The sequence below is a fragment of the Lissotriton helveticus genome, chromosome 7, assembly GCF_964261635.1.
Source record: "Lissotriton helveticus chromosome 7, aLisHel1.1, whole genome shotgun sequence".
Taxonomy (NCBI): Eukaryota; Metazoa; Chordata; class Amphibia; order Caudata; family Salamandridae; genus Lissotriton; species Lissotriton helveticus.
This window is the reverse complement of record NC_136068.1, coordinates 1,035,106,596-1,035,128,669: the sequence shown is the minus strand read 5'-3', so window position 1 is coordinate 1,035,128,669 and position 22,074 is coordinate 1,035,106,596. Positions and strand designations below refer to the sequence as shown.

At 44.9% G+C, this 22,074-nt stretch overlaps 1 protein-coding gene across 1 annotated transcript in view; it reads right to left on the bottom strand.

The window, feature by feature from the left end:
* Positions 1–835: 835 nt before the first annotated feature.
* PYCR1 (pyrroline-5-carboxylate reductase 1) overlaps positions 836–22,074 on the bottom strand; it is a 109,084-nt gene continuing 87,845 nt past the window's right edge. Inside the window, exons 6-8 of the mRNA XM_078653792.1 lie at positions 14,394–14,486; positions 14,128–14,291; positions 836–2,927 (exon numbers count right to left, since the gene is read on the bottom strand). Coding sequence (XP_078509918.1) covers positions 2,765–2,927; positions 14,128–14,291; positions 14,394–14,486 — 420 coding nt within the window. The 3' untranslated portion in view covers positions 836–2,764. The remainder of the gene's footprint in view (positions 2,928–14,127; positions 14,292–14,393; positions 14,487–22,074) is intronic.

The following is a 22,074-nucleotide window of genomic DNA, read 5'->3' as shown; positions in this document are numbered from 1 at the left end:
TCTGGAGAGTCTTATGAGCTTAAGGTGATCAACTGAGTGAGCGGCTCTCCATCGTCGATCAATTAATCTGAGAGAGTGTCTGTCTTCATTTAGCCTCCCGTCATACCAGGGTTTTGAGTATTTTGTGGAGGCTCTTTTCAGTTGGAGAGGAGTAATGTTGTCAAGAAGATTGGTTAGGGGTTACTGGGTCAAGTTTTAAATTAATGTCCAGTATGAGCTATTACTCAAAGAGACAAAGTATTACTTCTTTCACAATACTGTACATAAAATATTAGAGGGCAAGAAAAATGAGGTACACCATGATCAATGGGACAATTACCGTGTGAGGGAACAAGCAATTATTAGCAAATGCAATTTTCCGTTGTATGCTACTATACTAACTCTTCAGTTCAAGCTTGGGTCAATTTCCCTATTGGAACCTGCTGACTACACATCAAGGTACCTCTGCCTATTTCTCCCATAGGAAAATATTGTTAATTTTGTGGTAGTACGTATCAGTTTTCTAGACACAGTCCCCTTAATGCCCAATCCTTGCACTGTTCCTTAGCCTCTTTTGATCCTATGCAGGTCAGCCTAATCATGCCAGCTGGAGGTGAGATGTACAGCACCTGGTAGTGTTTGTTCCTGCATGGACTGCCAAGAGCATGTGCTGTGACTCAGCCCACACCAGTGTCCCACTCTGACTGGTGGTTTTCCACAGATGGATGCAATCAGATTATTGGTAAATGAAAGATAAAACTTTTCTACAACATCTTCTCCCAGTTGACAATGGCTGGAAAGCAAACTGACCACCAGAAATTCAGGACCTGCAGAAATAAAACAATAACCACAAAACTGTAGAACAAATCTATTTACCAAGGCTGGATCAGACCATCCATGAGTCTTTTACCCTTTTTACCACAATCCACATATTTAAGAAAAGTCAATACAAAATCAGATCAAAGTCTCAAGGCGCAAATGGGCAATGCCATCACTGTAGCCTATCAAAACTGGCAACATATGAACGGGTCAGGCAAAGGATATTTTGATTATTTCAAGACACTAAAGTGCAGTAATCCGATCTTTAAACATCACAGCCAAATCTGTGCCTGAAAATAATGCTGACCTCCAGACAGCTCCACTAATGGTAATTCTGGGCATTATGTCCTTAGGTATAAGCATGCTCCTTCATTGTGTCCACCCCATAAATCGTTATTTTGACCACAGTTCGACATTATCAGGACTAATGTACGAGTACCCATCGATCATTATTTTGGGCAGCAGTTTTACAGGAACTATATCAGGACTAATTTACGAGGACCCACTACATCCTTTTCCCTCACTATCTTCGGTGGTACAGGAACCATTGCTAGTCTCATTTACTAGGGCACTCTGGATCATGCCCAAACCCAAACGGGAAAAGAGATGTGGCCTAACCGCCTGAGCAGCTGGCTTTGGAACTGGAGAACCAGGCTCCGGTCCTGGCGTCACCTCAACATCCTGTGATTCTGGGCAAATCACTTAATCTCCTCGTGCAACACTGCAATATAATCTGGTGCTCATGTAAAACACTCTGATGCCTCAGGGCCTACTTCACGCTATAATAAACTGCAAAAATGCATTGAAATAAAAATGAAATGGCATGGCATGAACCACTGTAGTAACGTATGTGAACAGTGACAGAAACAAACTTCATCAAGGCCATGTTGGAAGATCTGCAGCCAGATGACTCCTGCCAAGTTCATAAATGTCCGACCACATATAAACAGTGCATCTGGTACAGCTGGAAAATGGAATTTCAACAACTTTAATAGCGGTCAACCTTTTTTCTTTACTCAATGTTGGTCTTATATGAGAGAAATAAGGCCAGTGGTTTTTGTGGTATTTCTGTCCATTGGTGAGAAACAAATTATTCTGCCCTCTGGGCTCACAGGATGCCAACTGCCAGGCTGCACTCACAAAGCTGGTAACAGTAAACCAAATCCAAGTCATGATGAACACTGTGTGGTTGTTCTGAATTCCATGGGTTTTTGGTAACAGACACTCAAAGTAACAGTCTAATGATTGACCGAAAAAAGAAACTGGTAACAGGAAACAAAGTTAAGTAAGTACAAGAAATAATGTCCGAATCGAACAGGGTCTGTGGATGAACGCCAGATCGTGACACAGGGAAGCTTTTTTAAGTGGTACTGATGGCACATATTTAGAAGTCTTTATAGTCTGCATGTAGCGCTCAGCGAGGGAAGCACTGGTTCAGAAGGCCCATAAGGGATGTACTGTAGGTAGAGCTTACAAATCATGTCAGGAACTCCTAGTTCTAAACCACCTTAATTGTCAAGGAATGGTCTGAAGCAAAATAAGGACAGAGCAAATTCATTCTTCCCAACTTCATTACTAAACAAGGGCTATTGAAGGAGAGTGGATTTGTAGAAAGGCACATACCAAACCTTCAGGGTAGAAGACATCGTACATTAATTTTAGCTCGGATCCCGAAAGGCCAAGTGGGGGTACGCGTCTTCCATTCATATCTATATCTCCCACCTTCCCATAATGGAAGAAGAGCCCCTTGTCAACCTCACCATAATAACAACCTTCTTTCTGTGCTGCATGTGAGCTGCAGAATGGAGAGACGTGTCTTTTTTCCGGCACAGTGACAGAAAAACCCTATATTTTAATTAGCCAACTTGGCTGAAGGAAATCATTAATAAAGGACCACCCTGCCCTCAAGAAGGAACACATTGCGGCTTCTGGCCCAGTCTTGACCTGTTTGTTGGAGTTTGGCAACTTAGTGTTTTTTCACACCAGGGTATCTGTTGTTGAATAGGCTAACTTTGGCCCCTGCTGGCGCCGTGGTGAGAGAGGGAGACTCCAGCTGCACTCTGCTCAAGGTGGTCTTTTTAATTGCTGCTGCTGGAACCTTCTCCTGGTCGGCCATGAACTGCAGCTCCCTACAGGACAGAAAAACATAGGTTAGTAAAATACACAAACACTCTAATTTACTTTGTGTAGCAGAACATTTATTGTGACTATATATTTGTAATGTAGCTGATGCGAAGAGTTTAATATGCTATTTATCAACATTGAGTGTGTGGAGGGGCCATACCTCACCACAATTGTGTCTCGAGTAGGTCATGCTGCCCCTCCTTCTCCCTCCACAACGGGAATAAATAGTATATTGCATTCAGCATATTTGCATGTATGGTTTATGCCATGCGTTTCTTTATGTGCAGTATGTATGTGCTTTGCCCTATATAGAACACAAGGTCTTTATTCAGTACAATGAAATAATATTGATTTAACTACGATGGTGAGTATGGCCCTAGTGTTTTTTTGTTGTTAAAGGTGGTTCTAGAATGCAACCTGCGAGGCATTAAAGAATGTTTTCTCAAGTCAGTCATGCTCTACTATGATAGTAATACATTTGTACTGTAATAATAAATGTGGCAATTTGTGTTGATTAGTACACTTATTCAAAGTAACGCTTTATTGGCCTACTAATATTTTCATGGCATAGATATGCCTGTTTAAATAATTGTAGTCCAAACATGTTATTTGGAGCAAGTGTGGTAACAAATGCAGATTGGGATATTCAGTACCACAGTCCAAAGGTCAGATCTCATGTTTTACCACAGTGACTCCATCTTCTGGAGCATCATGCTCTTGGATCCACACTGTTCACATTAAGGGGCAGTGCAAGGAGTTTGTGAGCTGAATCTGCTTAAATAAGTTTCTTAAACCAGGACATAACCTATATATACTGTTGCAGAGATGAACATTTTATTTATTATCATTGTTGAAGGAGGGAGGGCCTTATAGACCCACTCAAGGCTTTGCCTCTGGGTAGTCATGGCCTCACTCCACAATTGTAATAACTGACATGTTAGTTATTTAAATCTGCATATATGGTTTATGCCATAGCATTCTTTCATGTGTGTTTGCTATATCAAATGTACTTAATAAAAAGGAGGATGCACGAGGTTAAATGTGTGCTGCAAGGTAAGATCACCCTCAAGACATATCCCCACTATTAGGAGAGTTGTTAAAGCGAGTAAATTCATTTTAATATGTAATCTTTCTGGCAGTAGAACATATTTTTCTCATGTTATTTTTGCTGAACTGTGGTAATACACTTGAATGTGATCTTTGCATTGTAGTAATACATGTGTGAATGCATTTTTATTAATAGAACTGCGCTAAATAACATGCTATTGGGCCACATTTATTTTCTCTCCCATGCTATAAAGGAAAATGTTACTTACCCTGTAAGCATCTGTTTATAGCGTGTAGTGCTGTAGATACAATCTACAGCGCTATACACGAAGAATAGATCCTTATAGGGTTTAAGTAAAATATTATTTTTGTAGTATATGTTGCTGTTGCTACACACTCTGCATAGGCTGTAAAGCAGAACCCCTTCAAGTGTTGGCAAGCTTGCAGATGAAGCAGATGTCTGAAACAATGTGTAGCCTGTGGAATGGCTAAAATAGCCACACAGTAGTGTTTGGTGAAGGAGTTTGGGGCTGACCAAGTGACTGTTTTTCATGTTAGCTAATAGAATTTTATCCCAAAAAGCCATGGTTACCGCTTTTTTGCATGTAGCGTGTGAGTGTGCCCTGGGGGTAAGAGGGACAGCTTTTTTAGCTTTGCAGCAACAGGTTTGATGGCTCTTGACTATCCATCTGACAATACCAGTTTTGGAAATAGGGTGACCGTTATGAGGTTTGCAAAAGCCACATATGGCTGATCAAACCTACGGAAGGGCTTGTTTCTGTTGATGAGAGCATGCTTGACATCTAGGATATTGAGGGTTCTCTTCACTACAGACTCTAGCTGTGGGAGAGAGACAGGCAGCTCTCTAGTCTGAGTGAGGCAGAACGGGGCTAGCACCTTGGATTGGTTGTGAGAACAACCCTATCCATGTGAATATGAATGAAGGGCTCTAAAAGGGCAAGGGCATGCAGCTTGGTAATGGGTCTGTGGGTAGGTTATGGCTATGAGAACAGCCATTTTCCAGAAAAGCGACAGAAAAGGGCAAGAGTGCAAGGGCTCAAAGGGAGGACTCATGAGCCTGGTAATGACCACACCGAGATTCCATACAGGGTCAGGGGGACTATGGGAGGGATGACCCTCCTAAGCCCTCCATACATTCTTTGATTACCTGTTTGGGAAACATGGAGGAATTGTCCCTGTTTTGCATGTATGTGGCATTGGGAGCTAGATGTGGCCATATGGAAATGTAGGCGAGGCCTGACTTCTGTAAATGGTGAAGATAGCAAATTCATTCCTGGACCCTAGATGTTAGAGGGACAAGGGTATTGAAGATGCAATAGTGGGCAAACCTCTTCCACATAGCAGGCACACTTGGTAGGCCTGCTGGATTCGAGCACAATTTGTGCATTCCTGCGGGAGATGCAGGTGAATGAACTCTAGGACTTCAGGTGCCACATTCCTAGGTAGAGCTGCCTGGGGTCTGAGTGTCTGATATGGCCATTGTTCCATGCCAGAAAATCTAGCCTGGTTGGAAACTACTCAAGGGAGCTGATCGACGTCTCAAAGAGTGGTGAGTACCAAGGCTGCCTGGTCCCAGTGGGAGCTACTAGGATAAGTCAGGGATGTCTGTCGCATCTTCCGTCCTATATGTAGAAACAGTTGGAGAAACCGAAAAGCATAGGCAAATATCCCTGACCAGTTAACCCATAGTACATTGCCAATGGACTGTGTGTGGTTACCTGAAGGTAAAGCTTGAATATTTTTTATATTCTGGAGTGACAAACGGGTCTATCTTTGTGCACCCCAGCGTACGAAGTACTTGAGGAGGACCATGGGTGGAGTTTCTACTCGTGAACTTGTTAAAGTATCCTGCTGAGGAGGTCTGCAAGGTCTTGATAAGGACTAGCTTGACTTAAAGCAAGGCCTGAGAGCAAGGTGTAGGGTACGATTTGCATGTGCCCAAATTGAGTACGGACCCTAGGAATGGGGTGACGATTTGCCTGTGTCCACATTGAGTACGGACCCTAGGAAGGGGGTGACCTCCAGGGGTTTTAGGTGAGACGTGGTGGCAATTATAGTGAATCCCAGGTCATGAAGCAGGGAGATTGCAGCTTGGGTGTAAGCTGAGCATTGTTGCTTGCCTGCATTTTTGATCAGCAAATAGTCGATATAGGGGAAAATGTGGATGCCCCAAATCCTTAAGTGAGTAGTTACCACTGATGAGCACTTTGTGAAGACCTTTGGAGTAGTGGTAACACCAAAGGTGAGCACTTTAAATTGGTATTGATGACCACTTACCAAAAAGCAGAGGTAACGCGGGTGGGCGGGATGGATGAGGATGTGAAAGTATGTGTCCTGCAGGTTTAGCGCCATCATGTAATTGCCATGCCGGAACAGAGGCATGACATCCTGCATCCTATTGTCATGTGGAAATATTCTGACAGGATGTATTGGTTGAGGAGCCTGACCACGCGGTCCTTTTTAGAAATGATGAAGTGAAGAGATTAGATGCCCTTGCCCCAGTGGCGAGAAGGCACTCTTGAAGGCTCAAGTGAGGAAAAGCACCTAGACCTCTCCCTCTAGAAGGCTCAAATGTTCTCTGTTGAGGGTATGTGTGCAGGGAGGGATGTTTGAATGGGTTGTGATAAACTCTAGGTAGTTGCCGCCATGAACAACCGTGAGTACCCACTGATCTGATGTGATTTCCTCCCAGCGAGACAGGACAGCTTGCGGTCTTCCCCCTTCATATGATGTGTGATCATGGGGTGCGCAGGGCAAGTCAGTGCTTAGAGGTGGCGGACCCTTTACGGGAGCCACTTCTCCCTCTCCCTTTGTTGTTGTTGACACTGTAGGCACCTCTGGGATACCCCTACCCAGTTGCTGGAGGAAAGGCTGCTTTTGTGTCTGGAATGAGTGTGTGGGGTCAGGGGAGGTGGCCTTAGCCTCTACTTGAGGCTGCTGCCTCCGAAAGAAGCCTCTGGAAGCCGTAACCTCCCCCCCCACACACACACACAAACCCTCCCTTACACCCTAAAGGAAGCTCTGTCCATGGCACTGAGGTCCCAACAGATGTTAGTGTCCAAGGAAAATACCATCTCTAAGGCTAGCTCATTCCCCATTTTCTTAAACTCCTCAGGGAGATGCTTCACCAACTTCTGCAATTGTTCCAACAGGGATATATAAGAGCGGGAAGGGCCGCCACACAGTTTGCTTCTTTGGCCATCCTTATACCTGTTGCATCTAATTTTTTATTATCGTTGTTAGGTTGTGGGGCATTGCCTATGTCTGGAACAGAGGCTTGCTTGCAAATGGTATATAAGACCAGAGAGTTGGGTTGGGGGACATTGACTCGATGTAGACATAGTCACTGGGGGAGGGCTTATACATTTTCTCCGCCCTGGGTGTAACTACTCTAGCTTCTACTGGTGGTTTGAATGCAGGGCTCGAGTCGGGCGGTACATGCAGGTACACGGCGTACCCCCACTCTTTTCACAGGGTGGACTCCGTCCCCCCTGTCAAGAAGTTGGGCCCCACAGAAATATGCTGAACGTGTCCTGGTGTAATTTTTAGACACCGGGACACATTCAACACGTGACGTCATGAGGTCATTTGCATATTGTCAGTCCCCCCACTTCTGTTGATAGGACTTGTGCCATGTTTGAATGTCTCAGAGGAAGACTTGAGCACAAGCAGAAACTGCAACTTCCAGTTCAATTTGGAGAGCATCCGAACGAGGAAATTGCCTTCCTCATACAGGAACTGCATGGCCACCTTGTGGAAGGTGGCTGCCTGCCGGAGGAGCTTGTGGTAGGCCATAATATTGGGTGGGGAGATGCCCTATGGGTGTAATGATCGAGGTTTAATACTCCCAGGGAAGGGTTAACTTCATAGACTTCCCAAAGGTCATCTGTGGACCCTGGCTCAAAAGGTGACTTGTTAGGATCAGCATGGAGGAGGTGCTGGTGGAGGAGGCAGTGTTGGGAATGGAAGAGGAGGAGAAGCATGAGCATGAGGGGAGATAATGGTTCCCATGTCTCTATGCTTCTTGGGCATGTGACCCAGAGAGGCCTCCAATGCAGGACCCTCCTTTAATGCATGCCCCTCTATTAAGGGCAAGTATCCGTAGGCTTTGGTGGGGAGGTTTAACCAGAGTCTTTTCGGCGAAGGCATGCCTAAAGAGGTGCTTCAGCCTCACATCAAGCTCCTCCTGGGGGTCTTTGGAGGACTGGCTTCTCCAAATCCCATGGAGCCTGTCATATATGCTTTCGGCATCAACAATGGCTTCAGGGTGGATGAGGGCTTGGGTGCCGGTGTCAATGGAGCCTTTGGCTTTGAGTAGAATTGAAGGTTGTCAGTGGCGTTTGAGCATGTAGGGCTGGAAGGGATCAATGGCCTAGTCAGGTTTAAACCTTTGGAGGGCCTTCTTTGGATCTAAGGCCTTTCCTTGATGCTAACTGAAGCCCTAAAGGCTGCGGAGGCCGTGGATGCTGACAGGTCTTGTGCATGGGACTCGCCGCCTGGTTGCCTTAGAAGTGGTGCTCAACTTCAGCAAGAGCCTCTTGGAGTGTTTGGAGTGGGTGTCAGTGTTGGAATAAAATATATATCCATGTGTATTTACTACATAGATAACATAGTTAGATCCAATTCTCACTCTCAGTGTCTCAACCCACTCAGTAATCCCACTTCTCCCTGCAGAAGCTGGCAGCCATGTCCATCGAGGTGTTCCCCCCTCCTTCACAGATTGTAGTCCAGCCCTGGACCAAGGGTCTTACTCTGTCCTTGAAGGACAGCTATTAGAGGTCTTTCTCCTTTTTCTCTCCTCTGCCATGGCTTTTCTGTATCCCAAATTAGTTAGCTGAGAAAGAGAATTCCACACGCCAGGTCATAGCTTCCTTTAGCTGCTTATAATGTACACCTGTTTTTGTTCCTTTAGGTTTGTGCAGCATTTCTATGTTAGCCCATATTTGGCACTGTGCCTGTACTGCAATTCTACATGTTAGCCCATTATTGGCATTTGGCACTGTGCCTTCTTTGGTTTGCGCTTATGCTGCATACATGTTAGCCCATTATTGTCATTTGGCACTGTGCCTTCTTTGGTTTGTGCTTATGCTGCATTTCTGTACTGTATATAAAGGCCAGACTCTGGTCACTTGAGGCAGAAGGATAATAGTTGTACGGCATGCACACATGTCTGCCCTTCTCCCTTAGCTAGCCCCGCTGTGCCTGGTGTGTTCCTTTTGTCGCTTCAGGGATGTTGCCTTCGTTAGTCCCTGACAATCTAGGCCAACTGCACTTACGATCCTCAGTGAGGGGTTTCGTTGAGGGACACTAGTCCTATAGGTCGGTGGAGCCTCCTCTTCTTCCTCCGGGTAACAGGTGCTGGACAAGATGGCCTCTGGGTTTAGGCTGGTGCTGCAGAATGCCAGAAGAGCTGGCATCGCCCTCTTCCTCTGCGCTGAAGTGGTCTTGTTCGTCAAAGATATCTGGCGTGTCACCAGTGGGCTGTTGATGCCTCTTGCAGTACACCCAACACCTTTGCCTTTGGTACAGGAAGGGTTTCTTCGGCTAGAAGGCGAGGCAAGATTCACACAGTCTAGAAAGATGGAGAGTTTACATGCCTCATGATGATCCAACCATAGGCACTTGGGGTGGCCCTGGAGGCAGTACTCGAAATCCGTCCACTTCATTACCCTGTGAGGATCTGAATTCTCCGGTGTTGAAGGTTAATGGAAAAGGGCTACCGGCCCCAGGAAGGGAAGGAGGACTCTAGCATACGGGGACTTGATCAGTAGGCTTTCATCTCCGGAGAGTGTCGTCAAAGGAATTGTGGATGACAAAGGTTTTTCTGACTGTCGAGGATTCACTGAGTGGGCCCGAACTAAACATGGCCATCAAAACAAGTCTCACAGTCTTGTCGGTATACTTCCATATTGATGGCAGAAAAAAAAACGAACATGGAGTCAGAGCCCATGCACATTGCCCACGAAGGGTGGAGTCACAATTCATGCCATGTCTCGAAAGCCTTCTTTAAATTAAAACAACTTGCAAATGTCCAAGCCCAACACTAGATTGCATAAGTATGTAGAAATGTGTGTCTACAGCAACACATACTACAAACATATATTATCTATATACATAAATGTACAAATTCACGTATATTTATTACAGACAAGTGGTTACTCCTCTGTAGTTGCAGTAACATCCCATTTCGAATTGGGAAAAAACAATTTGTTTTCCTAGTAACTTTTACACTATTTGACAAATCTGCATTAAACTTCACACAACAGACATGTTTCTTATTTGTGTCGATTGCGCATTTGAATCATATGTAATTGGGATGAGGGCCTAATTCAGAGGTTTAGTGTATGAGGGGGGCACACTACCCTGCATCCAATGGGAAATGCTTGCACGACCGCACGAGCAGGGAGGCTTGGACATCCCAAACTTTGATTTGTATTACATCAGTGCTCAGGCACACTTTGCTCACTATTGGTTCCACCCCCCCCCCGTTATACCCCTCATGTGGCCACTGAGCATTGGTTTTCGGACCCTATCCCATTGGATGGTGTCATACTATCTAGAGCGGTACCTCGTGAGAAAGAGCCAACCTCAATTGATTGCACAAACGCAGCCTGGGCTCGTATTCTAGCGCATACGTCCGCACCCTACTTTTAGTCTCCACTCCTTCCTTTGACTTACCACCCGATGTGGCGTTGCTGCAAGAAGGCATTTTTAGAAACATGGTTCGTTCGCGGAATATTCGCACCTGGGGTGAACTCTTTGATAAAGGTAAATTTCGCCATTCTTATGATTCCTGGGGTGGGTCACACAGCTCCGTATGGCTACATATATCATCATACACTAAGCAATGTGCCCTACTTCCTCTATTGTCACCACACGCCCAATATGTGTTATGCAGCTCTAATGTTGTCACTGCATTTTGTGTGTCGTCAATCTTCAAATGTATTAATCCTTGCACGATGCACATGTAATTTGCTGTACCTTATGATTGCATCACTTGTACTCTGCTGACGGTTGTTTGATAAAGGAATTTAAAACTGAAAAAAAAAGTATTGGCCCACCATCTCTGGCATTGAAGTGCACTTATTTTTGCTAGATGCAAAAATATGTTAGAATAGGTAAAGTGCCACACGGACAGCACAAGGCAGCCAATAGAAGAAGTGGTCGGACAGAAGCAAAATGTAAACGACTATTGAACAAAATGATGAAAAGAGCTCGCCCAAAGCCCCTCCGTGTATTTACATGTTTTCTTTTTTTTTTTAATATATGATGATTTATTTTCATTATGTGATGGTGGCAAATCTGCTAAAACTGTCTCCAGGCCATATCTAGTGACGTGTTTGAAAGTAACAGTCAACTGTATGTTTTGCATGTCTGATAGTTCCTTGCAAATGATCATATATCAAAACTTATTAAGAATGATAAGGAATAAATTAAGTCTGTGATACAATTATAAAAAATAAAAATAAAACATTTTTGCAACATTTGGGGCAGATTCATCAAACAGGGTCAATACATTTAAGGTTATGTTGCTTCAAATGTAAAAACATATTTTCTGCCTATAACTTAGGCAAATATTGACCAAGATAAACAATATTTTGAATAGTTCCCTAGGAATCACATACACATGATTGCGTAAAATCTGGTCAATAGTCAAAGGGCTCGCTATTTCAAACACATTTTGAAGTCAATGGCTCCCGATGGGAATATTCAAACATTTTTCTTATCGACTTTTCACATCAAATCTTACCCAATTTGACATGTGCATAGAATCATGTTAACATGAAGGAAGTCAACAAACCATAAAAAGCTACGTATGTTCAATAATGAATTGTAAGGCACAACACATACCAACAATTTGCCGTTTGTAGAAGAATATCTATCATAAACTTAGTTATTACTATTCAGTTTAACCATCAAAGAAGGACTAATTAAAATTAACATTTTATTGGAAGTCATGGTCACAACGAGTGCAGGCTACAAAATTGTAAAACGTACAATTAATTATTATTATTGAAGTCTTATATAGCGCTTAGCTGCCCATAGGGCTTCCCGGCACTTAGGTGGAAGACTAAACAGCTTCAAGAATAGTACTGGAGTTATCCAAGTTTTAGGCACTTCAGCATGAAGTGGAGGAATAAAATAGCCAAGTTTTTAGCTTCCTACGGAAGGCAAGTAATGAGGAACATCGTTGAATGTAATCCGGTAGAGTGTTCCACTATCTGGGACAGCTTGCCGTGAAGGAGAGGCCGCCCACCCGGACTTGGTTGACTCTAGGAATTGTAAAAAGAGAGCAATTGCTTGAGGGCAGAGTGCAGGAAGGATGATAGGGGGTGACAAGGCTTTGCAGATACTAAGGCCCTGAGCATGAGTAGATTGTGTACATATAGCACAATGACTTAACTTCAATGCGCTTGTACACTGTAAGCCAATGGAGATCATGAAGAAGGCGGGACACAGAGGACTGTTTAGGGAGCCGGATCAACAGTCTGGCGGCGGAATTCTGAACCACCTGGAGGCGTCTGATCACGGTCTTATCTGCTCCCAGATATAGGATGTTTCCCTAATCCAGCAAAACACACAAGATGATGGACGAATGTTGCACAATGGCAAAACATTCACCCCCAGTCACAGATCTGGGTTTAATCCATCGTTATTTTGCTCACCAAGCCACCCCAGTTCAAACATGGCCATATGCAAAGCAGTCTTGACCCTGTGCCTCATGGGAACAGTCCAGCTCGAACTGCCAAGCCATGTCTTTCCTTGACCGGAATCAAGCATCCTAGGACCGGTTTCTGGCTATCAGCCATCTTCAGCCACGATAGCTTGACTCCAGTGGCTTAGTGAGCAAGGGACCCACGTCAGCCCGAACTGCCAAGCCATGTGTTTCCATAATCCAGCCTAGACAGAATCATGGCCTGTAAGACGGTTCTCTGGGCCGAAAAGGGAAGTACGAACAGGATCTTTTTGAGCCATCTCATGGTGGCAAAACAAGAGGAGGCACCTTTGGTTACTTGGGGCTTCATGGAGAGACTTGAGTCTAACCAAAAAACAAGTTCCTTCACCTTGTGAGTGGGTACAGGAGGAGTTCCAAATGAAGGCCAGTGTTGGGGCCCCCAGAGTAGAGGATTCCTACCTAGTACCATTACCTCAGCCTTGTCAGCATTCAACTTTAGGGAGCTTCAAAGCATCCAAGTGGAGACATGGCAGAGGCATGAGTTGAGATCTTCTGAGGAGCCAACCTGTGCAGACGATAAAGAGAAGATAATCTAGGTATCGTCTCCATAAGGAAAACAAAATGTGAGGCCACAGCTTTCCCCTGGGTCAACGAGAAGGCGGACGTATATATTGGAAAGCACAGGGATAAGTGCAGAACCCTTGGGGACTCCGGAGGAGAGCGGGTGTGTGTTAGGTACAGAGTCTGTAGAGAAAACCTGAAACGTGCGGTCAGACAGGAAGGAGGATAGCCAGGACAAAGCAGTTCCCTGGAATCCCAGCTGGATCAATCTTTCGATAAGATGGCCATGGGACACAGAGTCAAAAGCTGCGCTGAGGTCTAGTAGGATGAAGGCAGCTGTGAGGCCCATGTCCAGTACCCACCTCAGATGCTCGGTAACTTCTAGCAGAGTGGATTCAGTGTTATGCTCAGGACGGAAACTGGGCTGGGAGGGGAGAAGGGCATTCTGGGTTTCTACTAACAAGGTGAGCTGAGTGTTGACATGCTTCTTTAGACTTTTGGAGAGAATGGAAAGCAGAGAGATGGGTCTGTAGTTGGACCAGTCAGATGGGTGCAATTGGGGTCTTTTCAACAAGGGTAGGTAGCACCATGGCACCACCTAAGCACTTCATAAAACCAACACCACTCCCTAATTAACACGTTGTGTCATGTTGCATATTGTGCTGTTGTGTGCTACTGATTATTCATGGGAGTTATGATTTTTGTATAGCACTTTGATGGAATTTTAAAGTAAACCTTGAGCTCACATATTTCACTAACCTTCAGATTTTAACTCTGTACTCTGCACTCATTGTAACCTTAACTTAAAGGTGTTGCTTGCTGGTGTAGGGGTGCACAAACCAGTAGGCATGCACAAAGGATGAACTATGCTTGTAAAGATTTTTTAGCAGGTGTCTTACTTAGTACGGATGCAGGATGCCTCCACAGCATTAATAAGCAATGAGCGGAACCCACCACTCTCCAAAACGTGCAGTGCATGAATGGTGGCGCCCCCGGGGGAGCAAACATTGTCCTTCAGCTGACCTGGATGCTGCTCAGATTCTAACAGCATTTTTGCTGCTCCCTGGATATATAAAAAGGGGACAATGAGTAGAATTAAGCACCAGTCAAAAAGTATTAGAAGTAGGTGAACAGGGGAATAGTTAGAAAAAGGTAAATAACTGACCAGCAAGGCCTGCGCTCCGAGGCGCACAGCAAGCCGGCGAGGTAGCCCCATCTTCACCCCTCCATCAGCCAGTGCATCCAGGGCGGTGAACGCCTGTGAAGGAAGAATAACTGTGAGGTAAAGGACACACATGTAGGTAAAACAAACATTTGAGGGAGTTGATTTATTCAGGCCAGACGCATAGATAGTACAGAGACCGAACAAAAAACCCAAAGGCCTGAAAATTGCACATGAACATGAGAGTTGTGTAATCCAGCACTAAAACATGAGGTATCAGGGTTACTGCTTGCAGAATCAGAAGGCGCAAGGACATCTACGAGAGACACTTGAGGGATACAGCTACTTCACACAGACTCCGGTGTGACGGTGATACACTGACATAGACGCGTAAGGGCAGGCAAGGCACATAAAAACATGAGGAGGAAAGACTACCAAAGCATAGAACATAAAGGGCCTGTTTTGCAAGCGGCAGGGTAACTAGGCAAAAATACTTGGAAGGTGTAGGAAATGTGGTTATTAGTTGAGGGTGTAGGTGTCCACCTCAAGTAATAATCACAATCATTGTCCCGGGTGAACCACTAAAGTCACTAAATAAGCCTGAGCTCAACCCCCGTAGGTATGGCACAGAGCACGTAGACTTAACAATGTGTAAAGTACTTATGCAGTACTAAAACAATAATGACAAAAATCCAATAAGGGGAACCAGAGATATGAATTTGAAAAAAATAAGTAGAATAGAGCCAAGAAGCACAAAGTGGCAATGATAGTACATGATCGTGGTAGAATAGGGCCTAGGCACAATATGACGCTGACTGCAATGAAGCACAGGTTGGATACACCAACCAGGTTTGTCATGGGGGAAAATGTTACCTTCTTACTTAGGGCCACATGCATCAAAGTCAAGATTTGCGATTCTTAAATAGTGATTTTTAAGAAATCTGTATTTAGGAATCGCAAATCCCTATGCATGTAGGAATTGCAAAAAATATATAATTTCTACACATTCCTTAATTGCGACTCGCAATTAAGGAATTGCTTCCCATTCATTCCTATGGGCCTAGAGGCCCATAGGAATGAATGGGAATTGCATGCGCAATTTGCAAGTACCCAATAGGTACTCGCAAATTGCGCATGCAATTTCAAGGGTGCAAGGGTGTCAAAAGGACACCCTGTTGTACCCCTGAAATCTCCATGTTACCACATGTAACGCACACACATGCCCAAAGGGCAAGTGTGTGTGTAACATAGAACTTTAAAAAATGCACTTTAGTGCATTTTTCAAAGTTTTCACAAATTACCATCAAGTTTAAATTGATGGTAATTTGCCATCCCTAATAGTGAAATCGCTATTTGCAATTGCATCATGCATTGCATTTAGGGAATCGCAATTTATGATTCCCTAAATGCATTCGCAATTTAAGTAATCACAAATTATGTGATTACTTAAATTGCAAATTTGCATTTGGGTTGATGCATCTCAAATGCAAAAATACTGGTCGCAAAGGGGCAGATTCGCTACCGGTATTTAGTATGATGCATGTGCCCCTTAGTCCTTTATGTCCCAATCTACCCCATGAGTATACTTCTATAGCCCCCAGGTCCTCAGGGGAGGCGCTTAAAAACACACTTGGTCTTCAGGCAGAGGCAAACAGCAGAGTTCAGTCCAGATCCAATTGACATCGGTCAGTTGCAGGAAAAGGCCTCACTTCTTTGTTCTGGGTACAAGAGGGAGAGCAGGCCCAGTCCTTTAGGACTCTTCTCACATCTCAAACAGCAGGTTCAGTTCTCTTCTGATCCTCCATTGGTCTAGGAGTGTCCTGAAGCAGGTGCCAAATGTATGCGGGCATAAGCTAGTGGGATAGAATCACCCCTGGGGACATACTAACCAACCCGGGAAAAGGTACTCAGGGCTAACCCTATCTACCTTGGGCATTTTCTAGATGGTAAAAGTCCTTCGCTACACTAAACTTGGGCTCCGAGGGTCGGGTGTGTGTGCGAGGAGTGTACTATGGCAATTTTAGCATCCTTCCACATCTAACACTAAAACTAGGGTTTTTAGCAACCAGAGAATGGAAGCACAAGAACTGTTTTGGCATCTGGTTTTCCTCCTTTGAAGTGTACCCCAACAGCTCTACGTAAACAATGGAAAGATCAGTCAAGCAGGATTGGACACTGTAACAAGAGGCCCACTGTGATTGGAGTCTGCTTGGCTTGGGCGACAAAGGAAGGGTGCTTCCCAAGTGTCATCTAACATCTGCCTATGACAGGGAAAGCCTCCTTGAAGTGCGCCCCAAGTGTTCTATGAAATTCCCACCAAACCGGTCAAGCAGGATTTGACATTCAACCAGGATTTGGCACATTAATGTGAAAAAGGATGCTCACAGCTCCACCCTGCATATTCTGTTAGATTCAGAGGGGATATCTCTGTAAATTCCAGCTAAGTCCATTTTTGCCTTAGAAAAGGACTTTCCATCAACATCCAGAAGACTGTGGGTTAGGTCAGCAGAGGAGGGATGGGTACAGGGCCTGGACAGAGGATATTTCCATGTCGAACACTGCTTTAGATTAGCCGCCACTGGTGAGTTGAGTGCAGGCTGGCTACAGGCCAGGCCTTAAGCCATCCCCGGCTGTGCACGGCCAAAGGCCATGTGAAGTGGGGGTGACAGCAGGTTGAGAGTGGGGTGCATGGTACTCTCGGCTGCGGTATACTATCAAAAACCCTATAAAATTAACAGAAAAACACAAAGGTTAAAGTGAAATTTTGTTTGGCACAGTTAGGCACCTTACCATATGTTTAAAAAAACACATCTGAAATTAAAGTCCAGTTATGGTCATGAATTAAAACAAAAAAACACTGGAATTTGCAAGTTATGGTAGGCCCATAATCAATAACATGCAGACCACCCATGCAAATCATCACTCGCACACCAAGTGCGATGTTTAAATAATACCTAAAAGCAAATTAGCGGCCTATGCCAGGGTGATCTATAAAATGATTAACATTTGTAATTGCTTCTGTTTCATTAAGAGGGAGGTCATGAGCATTGCATTTTGTATGCCCGTTAAGGTTTCCACTGCAGTTGTAGTACCTAGGCATTGATTTCCTGTTAGTGTATTTATTGGTGCATCATGTTCAGCAGATCTGCAGTCGTTATCCACTAACTGGCGATGTTCCACCAGGAAAAAACACTTGGTGATGAAAGGTCAATCACCAAAATGTCTGCACTTGTATGGACAATTGTGATTAATGTGTGCTCCCTTGTTTCTGTAAATAATATCAAGTTGTCACATTGTCTATGCGAATAAGAATTGTCTAATTATGAATTAGATTGTGAAAGGCTCGCAGCACTGGAGATACTGCTGCAGAGACCATTGGGCTTGGATTGTGAACTGGCCTCTGTGAGCTCCCTACTAACGTGAGTGAGGCGTGTATGCTGATAGTCACTTGTGGTTGGGGATCGAGGTCCAACCTGCCCAGTAGCAAGTTTTTTTTGTTCTACTATTGTAGTTTGTGCTGAACATTGGGCTTCACCAACACTAGATTGTCCCACTGCCCAGTCACTCGTGACCATTATTTCGCCAGACAATCCAGTAGAGGGCACATGAGCAAGCATTCGTTCGAGATCAGTGCAATGCAATACACCATCATTCCTAACTATTTTACAAACATTTTCATCAACAGACACAGCAGTGTCTGGTAAAGAGCAAGCATCTTCTGAAATGCCATCACTCACTCATTGCTGGGGTAGGCCTGTCACTGTACTGAGTGTGGCTATCAGGAAGGGTTGAATTTTTTAAGGGCATAGGTGAGATTTTTTGGCATTGAAATAACATGAGGAGAAATTAGATGACTTGTTGAGTTTAAGGCAATGTCCTGGGCTGCTGATCTTTACAAGCCAGGCGTCCAAGTATAGAAAGACATAAAAGCTGTTGCAATTAAGGGGCTGTTGTAAACAAGGGGCTGTTGTGACCCAAAAGAGTAGGACTATGAATTGATAAAGAATTCCACCAACCACAAATCCTAGCAACTGGCCATGAGCAGGCTGGATGGGGATTTAGAAATAGGTGTCCTTGAGATTGATGGCACCATGTAGTCTCTGACGCAGAGCAGTGAAATGGCATCTTGGAGAGTTGCTAGTTTCAAGCTCTCGTACGTGATGTACTCATTAAGTGGTTGGAGGTAGGGTATTTGTTGCAATTTCCCATCTTTCTTGGTGATTAGAAAGTGCAGGGAATAGATTCTCCCCTTCCACTCCCAGGGGCACCAAGATATACATAATAACCTTTTTCGCTCCCTGGCCTGCTATTTTTACTCTTCGGATGTTAGGAACGGTGGGACAAAGAGGCAGGACCACTGGTTTAATAAAGAATGTAGCTATGCGAAGAGGTGCTTGATCAGGGAGGTCAAATCGGGCTCAATTCCTAGCATCAGAACAGCGAGGGAGGTATATAAAACTTTGATTAGGGAGGCTAGGGCTGAGTGGGAAGCAGCCAGGTGGGACAATATTTGAGTGGCATTGGGAGCTCGATATTTCAGGTCATTCTGGAACCTTGTGCGAGTCGGGTCGGCCGAGGGGAAGTCAGCCATCATCCCTAATCTGAGTGAAGACGCGTGGCTAGATAATTTTAAGCCCTTGTATTCATCTGGCCATAATGACCATCATGAGGAGGCCGTATTGCAAATTTGCTCTACAGAATTGGCTCTCCTGGAAGCCTCGGCTTCGGTCTGCCTAACTTGTTCCGTCCATGAAGTGCGGGTGGCTCTTGGTAGCCTGAAATTAGGAAAAGCCCCGGGCCTGGACAGGATCCCCGGTGATCTATACCGTAGCGAAGAAAAGGTATGGGCTCCTTACATCTGTGTTTATTTTAACGCCATCCTGCAGGGTTTAGAGATCCCTGAAACCTGGTTGGGAGCCGAAATAATCCCCATCCACAAGAAAGCTTTACCCATCGACCCGGCTAACTACCGCCCCATAAGTTTGATCGATGTCCTCCAGAAAATCTTCGCCCGCCTTTTGTTATCAAGGTTGCAGAGTTGGACGGATGACCAACACATCCTAACCTCCCTTCAGGCGGGCTTCCGAGCAAAGGTTTCTACTATAGACCAACTGTTTCGATTACAGTTGGTCTACTGGAAGACGGTCACTATTGGGGCGGGTAGTTTGTTTTTGATCTTTGTGGACCTTCGGTCCGCATTTGACTTGGTCAATAGGGACAAGTTGTGGGCCTTATTACTGGCGATGGGAGCCCCCCCTTATTTGTGCCACCTATTTAAACAACTGCACCAGGGCACATATGCTAGGATGAGGTATGGGAGGAACGGGGAGTTGTCGGCCCCCTTCCCGGTGAAGAGGGGAGTACGGCAGGGGTGTGTTGTGGCCCCCACCCTCTTCTCCCTCTTTCTTAATGGGCTAATAGACCATCTTTCGGGAGCAAAAGATCTGGATTCTCCTAGTTTAGCGGGGCGACGGATACCGGCCCTAATGTTTGCTGATGATACTCTCCTGGTGTCAAAACCGTCAGGGGGTATACAGCGCACATTAGAGGCATTCTGCTCCTTTTGTCATCTGAGAAATCTGGAGATCAATATCTCGAAAACAAAGTTGATGGTCTTTAATTATAAATCGCCCAATTGCCCTCGCCCGTATATGAATGGAACAGTGTTGGACCGTGTGTCCACCTTTGAATATTTGGGGGTCACACTGAATGATAAGATGGACTAGGGGGGTCCCACAAGGCTAGGGCCAACCTAAAGCTGGTGCAATCTTCGGGTGGTATTTTAAAGGTTTTTAACGACACCTCATTGAAACTTCTGAGTCCGCCTCTAGAGATCTATAAGGCCCAAGCAAGAGGGGGCGCACTCTATGGCGTAGAGTTATGGGGCCATTCATCAGCTGCCCCTTTGACGCTCACGGAAAACAGTTTTATAAGGCGTTTGCTCCGTCTTCCTGTGAGCTCGCCTCTGACTCCTCTGAGGCTGGGCCTGGGCCTGGTACCATTCCAGGAGATCGCAGCAAATCGCCCTTTATTGTATTGAAGGAGTCTCTGGGTGACTCCGGAGCTCTCGAGCTATAGGGATGACCTGAGTGACATTTTGCAGAGGGGGAACACAGGGAAAATACCTTCGTTGAACTACATCAAGCACCTCTGCCAGGCTTTATGCAGAGGAGACATGTGGTCATCTCCCCAAGATTCCTGTCCTTTGCTATCTAAAAAATTACTGAATGTAGCGCTTAGGAGGTTTCGCGACAAGTAATCCCTCGATGGGTAGGCTAACGGACACTTTCTTGAACATTAAGGCTTATCCCTGTTTTGAAGTTTTTTTGGATGATATTCAGCCCTTCTTGTCTAAAAAACTTTATACCCAGTTCAGACACAGCGCACTACCATTGAGGGCGGTAACGCACAAATGGCAGAACGCCCCTCCATCGGCAAGTACCTGCCCGGGGTGTTCGAGCGGCAGTGAGACAGATCTGCATGTTCTGCTCTTCTGCCCCACTTACCCCAGGGCTAGGGAGAAATGGATTCTGCAGCTATGTAGGGCTAGGGGTTTTAGGGATTACAGGAGGTCCTCAGGATTCTTAAATACGACACTTCCCCCCTAATAGTTTTTGCCACAGCAAGATTTCTTCAATCTATGTGGTACATGAGATGTGCAATACTAAAGCGGGAGGCTGATATTCTGTATTAAGGGCTACCTGTTAAGAGGTTTTATATTTTTCTACAATTTTATATATTGATCTTCGGTGTATTATCCGATGTTTTTAACATTTTCAGAAACTGTTTGTACGATTTTTAATATAAGGTTTTCTTGTTATTTTTTTATTATTGAGATATGCTTATTGTGCTTGTATGGCCTTTTTATGGTATTTTACCGAAATAAAGTACTTTGACTGACTGACTGACTGACAAATTCCTTTTCCTCCAGGTGTGGAGGGGCGGGTTCTATAGCTCCTTTTAGGAGTAGTGGATGTATTTCTTCAGGCAGCTGCTGTTGGTGGTATTGACTGATACTATGCCTGCAGGTCAGTATATTGGGTGATGAGGTGTGAAACTCCACACAGTAGTCTTGGTCGATATCCAGAGCACCCAATGGTCTGTGGTTATATCTTTCCACTGAGGATGGTATAACCGGATAAATCCCCAGACAGATGTTGGGTGGTTGGCGGGGTGGTGGAGGAAGGTCACTGCTTTCTCTTGTTTTCGGCAACTCTGACCTTACTGCAGCTGTTGCCAAGAAGCTTCCTCTGGTGTATGGTTAGGACATCTGACATTCTAGAAAGGGCAGAAATGGCTAATACAGTGGATGTTGTGAAGTGCCTGGTGATTTTCCTGCAACCTGTATCTGTTGAAGCTGTAACCCTAATTGTGATGGTTGGTTTTGGACAGATCCCATAGCTTTTGCCATCTTCTTTAATTTCTCAAGCATGGAGTCGACTTTTGGCACAAAGTTGTGATCACCGTAAAAAGGCAAGTCAATGAGGTGATTCTGCACCTCTGGCGGAAGGCATACCATCTGAGCAAGGAGTGGCAAAGCATAATGCTGGTAGTTTCTCAGTAGGTAGCAGCATTGAGTTCATATCGGATATTTACTTATTATTTTGCCTTCTTGGACAATTTCTTTTCCATGTTTTTTTGTAAGTGTTGGGAAGGTGCTAGGCAAGCTCCTCCACTTCCACTT